Genomic DNA, 12,734 nt, shown 5'->3' with positions numbered 1-12,734 from the left:
TCTTTCTTGGATTGCCAAAGTTGAATAGAACAGCTATGGCCTCTTTTTCTGGTAAACACAATAATGCAAACTAAGTCAGACACTTCCTTTTAGTTCCAAAATGTGTATATTCAGGAGACGAAACTCAACCAGTATCCCATTTTTCTATTATGCTTTAACCATACTTTTGTTCAAAATGGGAAATTAAAGGGAACTAAAAGGGTAGAATCTTACCATACTTATAGTGCAGGACATAGATCCTTTTCTCCCTTTCCTTCCCTCCTGTCCCACATGGTTAAAATTTAGATTGGAAACTCCTGAAGGCAGGGACACGTTTCTTTATTTTTGCGTTTACTAATTTGTCCAGTATTATGTTCATTGGTAATGCTGTATAAATCACAATATCAGGCACTGGCAAACCACCCCGCAAACAAAGTCTGCCTTGAAAACGTCGGGATGTGACGTCACCCCATGGGTCAGGAATGACCCGGTGCTTGCACATGGGACCTTTACCTTTTAATAGTCAAGTGTCAACCTATCTGCAGATACTTGAATCCGCAGATTGGGCTCACAGTGACAGAAAACAGATATTGGTTCTTATAGGTTATCCTGAGTCCTGAGGTTCGCATAAAAATCTGAGAATGTTAAGAAAATAGAGTGGGGGAATTTAAATCCCCTCTAAAGCATGCACTGGGTTTGGCGGCAGTGATGGTGGAGGGCAGGGAGCCATGGGGGGGGGGGGCAGTGTCAGTAACAGAAGAAGAACGCTAAGAGGGGGACAGGATCTTCTGCAAGTAATAATGTGTGTCCCTAGTGCAGGTTAGTGATTTTGAGTACATAGCTAGGGAGTGGTACTTTGTTCAGTGTGGTGTTAATTCAGAGTGTAATTTTTGTGACTGGTTAAACCATTTACTCCAGATCACCTTTACTGACTTCAGTAGAATTATGAATAAATAATACATGGGTTGTGTGCCTGCATATGTATGCCTACCACCATATCAGTTCACTTAATGCATCTGATAAACTAGGCTGTAATTATAAATGCACATGTCTAAATAAACCCTTTAGAATATTCCAGGTTTTTCACATTAGAAGTCAGTAACTGGAATTAGCCCTGGCCTGGATGGCCCAGGCTAGCCTGATCTCATCAGATCTCAGAAGCTAAGCAGGGTCAGCCCTGGTTAGTATTTGGATGGGAGACCACCAAGGAAGACCAGGGTTGCTGTGCAGAGGAAGGCACTGGCAAACCACCTCTGTTCGTCTCTTGCCATGAAAACCCCAAAAAGGGGTCGCCATAAGTCAGCTGCGACTTGACGGCAATTTACAGACACAGACAACTGGAATTATCCTAACAGAGAACTAGTGGGCCCTCCTTTTCCTTCCTTTGCAGGTTTTATGAACATATGGTCTGGCTTATAACTTTACCTTACCAGGGCAAACCTAGCTAAGTCTCTGGAGAGAACCATCATGTTTAAGTTCTGTTCTATCAAATGGCCTTCACCTAATCCATTTCTTTTTTTCAGTGTACTTCTGTAATGCTCACATTAAAACCAGCTTTATTTTCTTTATGAGGTACCTTTATGAGGTACCTACTGAGGGCTGTTTCCTGTATGGTATTTGTAAGCCATCAGAATGCTATTAAAAGTGTCTTCTGGTGTAAAAATGTGTTTTGGAAAGAACTGAAGTCTGTGAGAAATATACATGTACTTTCAGGCTGTTCCTGGATCCTGTGAGTGTGTGCTTTTCCTACAAGATGGTGATATGTATTTAATTCTTTTGTTATAGAATCATAGGGACCACCAGGGCCATCAAGTCCAAACCCCTGCACGATGCAGGAAATTCACAACTACCTCCCCCCTCCACACCCCTAGTGACCAGAAGATGGCCAAGATGCCCTCCCTCTCATCATCTGCCTAAGGTCACAGAATCAGCATTGCTGACAGATGGCCATCTAACCTCCCGAGGAAGCCACTGAGGAACCACTCTAACTGTTAGAAAATTCTTCCTAATGTCTAGACCAGTGGTTCCCAACCTTTTTTTGACCAGGGACCACTAGGACTTTTTTGTTCGGTGCAGGGACCCCAAGGTTCAAAATAAAAATTCAGAGAATTTGAAAATAAACTTTAATCATAACTGTTAGTTAAACATTAAACGTAGAATAATATTTGAATATATATTTTTATAATAGAGAACTTTTAATTGAAAATATTAATTTATTGTGGGTTTATAACTTTGTTTCGCGGACCTTAATTTAGTTCTTGCGGATCCCTGGGGGTCCACGGACCCCCGGTTGGGAACCAGTGTTCTAGACAGAAACTCTTTTGATTTAATTTCAACCCGTTGGTTCTGGTCCGACCTTCTTGAGCAACAGAAAACAACTTGGCACCCTCCTCTATATTACAGACCTTCAAGTACTTGAACATGGTTATCATATCCCCTCTCAGTCTTCTCCTCTTCAGGCTAAACTTACCCAGCTCCTTCAACCTTTTCTCATAGGACTAGGTCTCCAGATCCCTCACCATCTTTGTTGCCCTTCTCTGGACACGTTCCAGCTTGTCTACATCTTTCTTAAATTGTGGTGCCCAAAAATGAACACAGTACTCTAGTTGAGGTCTAACCAGAGCAGAGTAAAGCGATACCATCACTTCGCGTGATCTGGATACTATACTTCTGTTGATGCAGCCCAAGACTGCGTTTGCCTTTTTAGTTACAGCATCACACTGCTGACTCATGTTCAGTGTTTGGTTTACTAAGACCCCAAGATCCTTTTCACGCATACTACTGCTCAAAACAAGTCTCCCCCATCCTATAATTATGCATTTGATTTTTCCTACCTAAATGCAGAACTTTACATTTGTCTTTGTTGAAGTGCATTTTATTAGTTCTAGCCCATTTCTCCAGCCTGTCAAGATCATCCTGCATCTTGGCTCTGTGTTCTACCGAATTTGCTACCCCTCCCAATTTAATATCATCTGCACATTTAATAAGCATCCCCTCTATTCCTTCATCCAAATCATTTATAAAGATGTTGAACAACACAGGGCCCAGCACAGATCCCTGAGGAACTTCACTAGTCACTTCTCTCCAAGTGGACAAGGAACCATTAACTAGCACTCTTTGGGTACGATCTGTCAACCAGTTGCAGATCCATCTAACAATAATAGGATCTAACCCACATTTTCCCAATTTGTCAACTAGAATACTATGTGGAACCTTATCAAAAGCCTTACTGAAATCTAGATAAACTATGTCTGCAGCATTCCCCTGATCCAGCAAGGTAGTAACTTTCTCAAAAAAGGAGATAAGATTAGTCTGACATGACTTATTCTTGAGAAACCCATGCTGGTTTGGTGCTTTGAGATTGAACATCATGTACAGAAGTCACCTTATACTAAATCAGGCCACTGTTCCTTCTAGTTTAGGACTGCCTACTCTGAATAGCAGTGGCTTTCCAGGGTCTCAGACATGGAAAGATCATTTGTTGTACTCACTACAGGAGACCCTTAAGTGGTGATATCTGGGATTGAACCTGGGACCTTCTGCATGCAAAGCATGCACTCTGCCACTGAGCTGTGTCCTCTCCTTATATTTTACCTCCCATGACTGAAAGAGGGAGACTACAGTTGACAACTGCAGTTGAAAAAATTGCTATGAGGGTTAATGTACTGACAGAAAAGGGCACAAACAGCTTAATAGAAATACAGTGCCATGTATATTTGAGACAGTCTTACCACCGTATTTATTTATTATTTATCATAACAATGTATACCTCGCCTTTTCATGCTCAAGGTGATGATCTATATAAAATCAGGATAAAACAGATTTAAAACAAAAACAAAAAACCCCACTAAACCCAGTCAGTTAGGAGCCCCGTGGCGCAGAGTGGTAAGTTGCAGTACTGCAGTCCAAGCTCTGCTCACCACCTGAGTTCAATCCCAACGGAAGTTGGTTTCAGTAGCCAGCTCAAGGTTGACTCAGCCTTCCATCCTTCCGAGGTTGGTAAAATGAGGACCCAGCTTGCTGGGGGTAAAGTCTAGATGACTGGGGAAGGCAATGGCAAACCACCCCATAAAAACAAAGTCTGCCTAGTAAACGTCGGGATGTGACATCACCCCATGGGTCAGGAATGACCCGGTGCTTGCACAGGGGACCTTTACCTTTTAAACCCAGTCAGTACAAACAAATGCCCAATAGGTTGTACTTTCATTAACGGCCAACAGACTCAACAAAAAGCCTCCCCCAGAATATTGTCTTACAGGCCCTTCTAAAAGAAAGTAGAGAAGGAGCCCTGGAGTGTGGCTTTGAAAAGGATATTCCACAAAGCAGGAGGCCTGGTTTCTGGCAGAGGCCATAAGAGCAGAAGAAACTGTGAAGAGAGGATTTGAGGCAGTATACGAAGACGTTCCTGTTTGACAGGACAGGCAGTCCTTAGTGCAGGTCCGTAACATATTGTGTTTGTATACATAAGCATCTTTAAGGAAAGCAAGTTTAGGATACAAGCTTATGACAGTGTGATTTATTTATTTTTACAACCGTACTGTACTGGCTAAAAGTTGTGAGCCTGGAAGTTCCCTATTTCAAATCTGCCCTCTAGGAAGCATTAGGCAAGCCATTGCTCTCTTAAGCTCAACCCTCCCCCACTCCCTCCAGTCTTCAATACAGGGATAAAAACAACAGGGTAGTAGATCCTGGAGTGTACAAAGAATTTTGAGTACTTTGGAAAAAGTGCTAAATCAATGTCAAGTGTTCTTATGATCCAGAAATTGCTGGCAGTTCAGAATAGGGAATCGATTGCATAACACAGGAAAACATACTTTCTCCCAACCTGAAGGATTAGTTTAATATTTAGGGTTTTATGCAGAAGATTCTTGTTATCTGAAAGGACTGTGGTCTGGACTGAAGATTCTGAGTTGTAGTTCCTTCTACTCCTTATTCGTGTTTTAGTTCAGCGGGCAATATAATTATGTTTCTTCATGTCTAACGTTAAGACAGCACAATATCTTTCTGATGCCAGTCCACTTTGGGGTTTTACTCTACTTTTTAATTTAGGTCAATTCAACTAGAATTGCTTATGGGCTAAAATCTCATGAGATGACTATTCTGTTTTTTGGAATATACCCCTGTCTCCCTTGGTCCTTGGCCATTGCTAACGAGAGTAAGAAACATGCAGTGTTGTGGATAGGGCAGACAGTAAAAAAAACCCATTATCGGAATTGTCATTATCCAGATTTCCTGTTTGTCTTTCATATGTCAGCATAATCCTGGCTGAACAGTATTCTTGTTTTTTATCTGAATTTCAAATTGCATTCTGAATTTGTTTCCTAGCCAGCCATTGACTCAGTTTTGTAATTTTCTGTTCTTATTTAGCCTCTAAAACAGACCAGCAATTTGCCCTTCTCTTCCCTTTCCTCAGTCATTTGCAACTGCCCCGGGAGGAACAAACTGTACTACTGGTTTTCTTTTTGCTTGTGGTGCTTTTCACATGAACACATGAAGCTGCCTTATACTGAATCAGACCCTTGGTCCATCAAAGTCAGTATTGTCTACTCAGACCGGCAGCAGTTCTCCAGGGTCTCAGGCAGAGATCTTTCACATCACCTGAACTAGTCCCTTTAACTGGAGATGCCTGGGACCTTCTGCATGCCAAGCAGATGCCCTATCACTGAGCCACAGTCTCTCTCCTACTTCATTTCATTTGTATATATTCTCTAGTGTGTCTCCCCTTTTTCTCTCTCATCTAGGGTTGCCATATTCAAGGTAACAGAATCTGGCCGCGTGATTTGCATAAGGGGCACAATGATAATTATGCAAATCAAGTACATGAATTAGTATATTACCTATCAATTTGTTTGCATCTTCTCCTAGTAACTGCCACAAAAGGTTGGGCCTGACTATGCAATGCGTTGTTCTCAGATCTGCCCCAGGGACTTTCAACCAGTTGTGCTACAGGAGTTCCAAAGTAAAACCAGCTAAAAGCTGTGAGCCAGGGATGTAAAGCTGATTTCCAAGTGTTCAGGGACCCAATTTGGACTGGGAACATGACATGCAGAAATTGGGAGCGTGGGGAAAATATTGGCTTCCCAGGGCCATTTGGGGTCAGGACGGTGGTGTGGGTGGGCACTTAGGACCTTGAATATCACGGTCCTGCTCCAAATTGGGCCCCCTTGAATCTGGGAATCTTAAGTTGTAGAAGGAAACTCCCAGCGCACATCTGTTTGAAAGTCTTATGGGAGTAGAATCAGGAACAATTTTTTGTGAGGTTAGGCCCTGAGACAACAGCAAAGTTTGTCTGCGGGAGAGAAAAATAAAGCACTGTGCCCTTTGAATTTGTTGCTACAACAGATCATGGCTCTGCATCTATTCAACTACTGTACAATTAGATGTTCTAATGTAGGAGTGTAAGTTTGTTCTCTTCCAAAGTCAGGAACCTTTAACAGTGACATACTAACAAAACAAACACCTTAGCTTGTAGCATTTATTGTCAGTAGAACTGGAAAGGCCTTGTAGATGAATTTTCTATACACAAATAAGTCTTGAATCTTAGCAGAGGATATTTTTCCTTAAAATGTTTTGAGTATTGCCTCAGGCATATGAAAGCCTTGGCTCATTAAATGCTATCCATCCACTAAGTATTGCCTCTCAGATTGGTTCTTTTGATTTGCAAATATACTGTCTAAAAATGTTTTCTGGTCTTGCAAATATAAAGATCACTTTCTTTTTCTGCTGCTCTCAATGCTGTAGATAGATCTGGGGATGGCATTGATAAATGCTGCTGTTTATATCTCTAGGAAGATTCATTTTTATTACATTATTGCTGTGTCTTAGAATAATCCAGAAATTCAAATTTGCAAGAGGGAAAAAGACCCTTTGCTTTAAAAGTACTTCGTTTTAGAAGTCAGTTAAAGACAAAATATCAGAAGACACAAATGAAGCCACCAAGTGCTGTTGCAGGCTCCAAAGAAGCAGCTTATAGCGATAGATAAAAGACACCTGTCAATCACAGATCTGACTTCCTTCATTGGCTAGAACAAAGGGAAGGTGCAATCGACCATTTCCCTCAAGATAAATTAGAAGGTAAAATGTTCCTGTCTCTGAATATAGAAGGCCTAGATACTTGAAAAAGAAAGAAAGATGGGAATCTGAGCTAGCTGATAGGCTGTATGGGTATTGAGTGGCATCCCCATATTTTGGGTAAAACCCAGTTGACTGACCAATATGGCAATCCTGTTTTCATCACGTTTGTGCTGAGGAGGATCTGACTCAGTTCCAGAGGGCACGCTTTGCATGCAGAAGATCCCAGGTTCTATTCCTGACATCTGCAGAGGAAGGATCTCGGAGAGGAATTGTTAGGGAAAGAGCCGTCCCTGCTTGAGACCCCGGAGAGCTCCTGCCAGCCAAGAGCAAACAGTACTGAGTTAGGTGGAGCTGATCTATGGCAGCTTTATAGGTTGGTTTCTTTAACACCTAGAACCTCTCTGTGTTTATGGGCTGTTGGTTTTTAAAGGTTTGTGTTGATCAAAAATGTCTTATTACCAAAACAGGTTATTAAAGAACGGCTTGCATGCCGTTGCAGGATTACGGCAATCCATTTCTCTGACTAGTCTTTGCAGCACAACCAAACAAGGAAAGTGAACGTTCTTGCATCTGGGAAAGGGCAGGGGAGTGGTATCGGAAGACTATCCACAACCAGAGACTTCATGCGCCATTTTAACATTAATTCATTGAAACGATGTGTAATTTTTTTTTAGTGGGAGGAAGAGAGAGACCTTGGAGCATCCCTGTTGTTAACAGGCCTGAAGCAGACTGACACGGTGGGCTTCAGCTCTCGGCTATATGGTTATGCACTTCTCGGTAAGTTCTAAGGATTTCATCACAAGCTCTCTTCCTTACAGCTTCATTGATTAGGTTTAGGTTGGTGGGTTGAGTAGTTAAGATAGCTTAATTAAGTAGTTAAGATAGCTTTCTTCATCCTACAAAACTAGAATTAATATCCGAGTACTATCAGAGGGTCAAGGTACAGACAAACAATCTGTATAAAATGATTCCCATCCACTAGGGCAGTGATGGCGAACCTTTTAGAGACCGAGTGCCCAAACTGCAACCCAAAACCCACTTATTTATTGCAAAGTGCCAACTTGGCAGTTTGCTCCCGCCGGGTGGCGGGGAGTCCAGGGAAGGGGGGGGCTTGGAGTCCAGGGAAGGGACTGCTCGGCTCCCTGCTCCAGATGCTTCTCCCTGCTCTTTCAAGACCTCATGGAGCTCCTCGCATTGGAGAGGTGCGAGGGGCTCTTTTATGGGAGTGTGGGGTGGTGTGGGGTTGGGTTGGCAGCTCCCTCCAAAGCTCTGCAAGCCCAAACTGCAGCGAGCCCCTGGGGCCGGCCCGCCCGTTGTCTCTGGAGGAGGCCTCAAGGGTTGGTGGGCGCACGCGGCACGGCGCTCCAGGGAGCTCCTGGGAGTCCAGGGAAGGGGGGGCTTCTCGACTTACCCGCGCGTGCCCACAGACAGGGCTCCGCATGCCAAGTCGGGCACGCGTGCCATAGGTTCGCCAACACGGCACTAGGGGGTGTTGGGGGGGAGGTAGTTTTGAATTTCCTGCATTGTGCAGGGGATTGGACTAGATGACCCTGGTGGTCCCTTCCAGCTCTATGATTCTAGTGTTCTGGCGGTTGGTATTGAGAGCTGTATGTCGCAACTGGAAGAGGTGGACCGGTGCATAATATTCTCTCAACCTACTGTTGAGTTCCAAAACTACTTGAGTCAGATCTGTACATGATGCTGGGAATTCCATGAATGGAAGCATTTTTCTTTCTATAGAAATTGTGCATGGGGGGACCCCAATTCTGTCTGGAACCATAGCATGGTGTGTATTTTGTGTCTTCTCCCCCCCCCCCCGGTGCTATTTTCCCAATCTGAAATAGCTCTGAGGAGCATAAACTTGTCCTCCTCTAATGCTGCAGTCCTAGTCAGAACTAGGACCTTCATCCATACATTTTAAAGGGGAGACAACATCTTGGGAACTTGAGACCTTGTACTTGAGACCTTGATGTGCAGTGTTTGAAGCACCCAGTTTCAATATTCTTTGGTGTTTTTTTTTAAAGAATAACTTCACCTAATTCTGAGTTACTTACCAGTCATGTAATAGCTTCATCCTACCCCATTATTCGCTGTTAACTGGCAATTTACCTTCAGCTGAGGGGCAATCAAGACACAAAAGGTTTGGCCTCTCTCTTTGTCTCACAGTTTGTTAGGGAAAGCTCACAGAGGTAGAAAGGCAACAAGGTGACAGAAGAAGGATGCTGATTCTGATTCTATGTGACTGCAGACAGCACTGGGAATAAAGGCGAAAGCTGTAAACTAATTGGCATCCCATTTCCCTCAGAACTATTGGTGCACAGTTCATGTGATGTATTGATACATGCACACCTCACCCTTCCCGTGGTCAGCATTTTGTATTTATGCATAGCCTCAATTATTTGGGAAGGCGTTGTACTTAGCAAATTGGTTTACCGCCGTGTGGGAGTGACCCTCCTGACATTGGCATTCCAAAGATCAAAAGCTATTTTCTACTATGTCACACATTCTGCAGTCTTGCCAACTCTAATGGAGTAGACCTCTGCAAGAGTGAAAGACGTCTGTGGGCACAGATTGGCTCGGAGCAACTTGGCGGTTTATATTTAGCCACAACCCAGCAAGGTTTGTTTGTGCACATGCAACTGCGGCTCTCCGTAGCCTCCCTGCTTGGGGAAGAGAGACATTAGGTGTGTCACAGTACTTTGCACTGCTAGATGCACTGTTGTGATTCATGTAGACAGCTAAAGGCGATACAAACTCCAGTAAGGTATGCAAGGCCACATCAGAACTCTTTAATATCAAATGTCTGATTTTACCAGGATGGCAAGAGTTAAGGACTGGATCCTGCTAATAAAGAGTTTGTAATGCACCAAGTAGTCAGGATTAGAACCTCAGGTATATTTAATAGGCTATAATTTTCCTGGGTGAAAAGCATTTTCCATGTAGAAAGCTACTTGGCCTCTGCAAGGAGATAATGTAGCTACCTGTGCAGTTCATGCTCATAGTAATGTGGAGAAGCCCTTTGTCACCAGTATGGCAAGTAGTATTCAGGAAACCTAAATTAGCCTTTAAAATGACACTTCTATGTAAATTAATTATGAGTTACACAGATACTGGCTTGGATCCACTGGACCTTTTCCATGGGTGGAAGATTTCCACCCCTGGAGTGCAACTTTCTTGTTTCCTCTGTAGCCCAAAATACTTTCCCCCCTAGGAGCAACATTGTGGGATGCAGCAGGAGGGTGGTGGTGGTGAGAAAGTTGCAGTACGTGGGTGTGGATCCTTTCGCCCATGGAAAAGCGCTGGTGGATCCAAGCCATTAGCTCTTCCCCTTCCCCAGTGATTAGCTCTTCCAAAGCAGCCCAAGTTAATTTAATTTGGCCCTATGGTTTACTGGTATTGAAGTAAAACATCTGTGCTGATAGGACGCTCATTGATGATTGCATGGCGCGATCATTTTGAGAGATGTGCTGTGGTGCAGATACTTGCTAATATTTTTGTTCTGTATATAAGGCAACATGCTACAAGGAAATCCAACAAAGCTCATATTCAGAATAAACTGTAAATCAACAACACATTTACAGTTTTGCTTATTTTGCACATCCATTTTAAATTCCGTTGCTTCCTTCTGAACTAGATACAGTGCAGACTTTTATATTTCTTCACAAGAGATGTTTAATAAAGAAGAAACGGATGAGATGGGTTTAACAGGGAGCGGCAGCCAACCCCCCCCCCCCCAAAAAAAACCCACTGTTAGTGATGAATTTACATCCAATAATACAGTACTGAGGATTAAACACCTGCTTTTCAAACCAATGAAAATGGGTTTTTTAGATCTATTTTTTTCTAATTTCCAAGTATCCACTGCATACAGATTGCTGAAATATTTCAGTCTTTGATCAAGGGGGGGTACACCTGTCAGAGTGATTCTGCAAGAACAACATTTCTGTGTTGAAACTCATCTTTTAAAAAACATTTTTCTATGTTGTAGCTCTTTTGAAGAGGAATAATATCTGCTCCCAACCTGTTCCCCCACCCTCCAAACTTAGCCTAAGCTAGATAATGGAAATACCATGTTTTGGAAAGGTTATGCCTCTGGTAAGAGACAAACAGCCAATCCAGGGAGACTTTAGTCTGTTGCAGGTGTTACACACATCTGGAGAGAAATGCCCCAGCAATGTTGCAAAAAATGTTAATAAACACCTTATTTACAGGAGAGATGTTTTGACAGTCATTCTCCACAAGCAAAAGTTACAGGTGGTGGGCCATAAAAATTTCAGAGGATGGGAAAGTTGCTTTCTGGATGAAACGTATTTTCTGACTTTAAATAACCCTCAGTTATGTATTTAACAACAGGAAAAGTGGAGCTGTCCCAGGGACTACGAGCCGTTTACAACCTGATGCCTCTCATGTGGACCCCGGGTTATCTGAACAGAGCCTTGCAAGTGATGGAGAATGTGGCGTTACTTCCTGGGGATGTAAAGCTGTGTAAAGAAGCTGTAAGTGGATAAAGGAGTGGAGCGGAGAATTACTTGACAGAGCAGTCCCCAGGCATTCTTGGGAGTAGGGTGGGTTGATCATCTGAGCAGGCCAGCAGCAGGTGGCAGAGGGATTCAGTACTGGTCCCCTCCAACATTTTGCTCTTGGCCATCTGATTATGTTAAACAAGCTGCCGGTGATTCGGTGGTGTCAGTATTATTTTTTCTTTCCGTCTTCCTGATGGTGTTTTCTGACATAGGAGACTGCCAAAGAGGGAAGGGACCCGGCTGTGCCGTCAGACCCTTCTTGAAGCTCTGTGTGCTTTGGGCAGAATAGCAGCAGCACTCCAAAAAATAAATGGGAGCCTTGTGGTACTTTAAAGATTAACAGTTTCAGTTTTAATCCATGAAAAATTGAGTTGGCTTCAATGGCTAGGTCAATGGGACAATTAGCAATTTGCTTAATAGGTGCCTGTATTAAAATGCTTATGTTCGCCATGCGGTGTTCCAAATCCTAAAAAGACCAGGGAATTCAATATAGCCAAAAGCAATGTATATGCTGTGGGTAAGAAATATAAACTTTTATTTAAAAAAAACTTTTATTATCTTGCATTAATTACTAATTAAGACTATTTGACCAAGTTACAGTATATATGTGGCTTTAGGAATGTAAGTTTAATCTTAAAACCAACATCCCCCCAGAGTTTGCACACTGGTTTTAAGGAATTAGACTGGAGCATCAACTACATTGGCATTGATAATTGTATTACCTAGTTCTGTAATTTTGGAGCAGATTTTTCTTAGAGCATTTTCTAATTTTGAAATTTAGTTCTTATTATATTTTACATATTTTTCTTATGCCATATATGTATTGTTGTATATTGCTTCTTTTTTGTTGTTTAATACAATTAAAGCGGGAAAAGAAAAATTATGCTAGAATAAAAGTTTGTTAGCGCGCTGCAGCAAAAACAGAAAGGAATATTTGTGGCTCTAGACTAACTCGGCTGTTCCTCTGGTCAGATCCCACTTCGACAGCCGTGGATTCTCAGCTGTTTCTTTGCTCTTGGCATTTGAGTTACCCAGAACAAACAGTTCTCCTTGGTGGAATGGAACCTTCCACCATACTCCAATACTTTGCTTCTCTGGGTGATTGTGAATGAGACAGAGATGCAGAAGAAACAGGAAGGGCAAATATTTTTGCACAGT

General features: G+C 42.6%; 1 protein-coding gene across 1 annotated transcript in view; it reads left to right on the top strand.

Annotated features, from left to right (window-relative positions):
- Window positions 1-12,734, top strand: part of MRPS27 (mitochondrial ribosomal protein S27) — a 62,970-nt gene that overhangs the window by 45,305 nt on the left and 4,931 nt on the right. Inside the window, exons 8-9 of the mRNA XM_056849017.1 lie at window positions 7,728-7,830; window positions 11,407-11,549. Coding sequence (XP_056704995.1) covers window positions 7,728-7,830; window positions 11,407-11,549 — 246 coding nt within the window. The remainder of the gene's footprint in view (window positions 1-7,727; window positions 7,831-11,406; window positions 11,550-12,734) is intronic.

The sequence above is a fragment of the Euleptes europaea genome, chromosome 4 (assembly GCF_029931775.1).
Source record: "Euleptes europaea isolate rEulEur1 chromosome 4, rEulEur1.hap1, whole genome shotgun sequence".
NCBI lineage: Eukaryota > Metazoa > Chordata > Lepidosauria > Squamata > Sphaerodactylidae > Euleptes > Euleptes europaea.
Note: the sequence above shows the minus strand (reverse complement) of the source record. Positions and strands in the feature narration are given on the sequence as shown.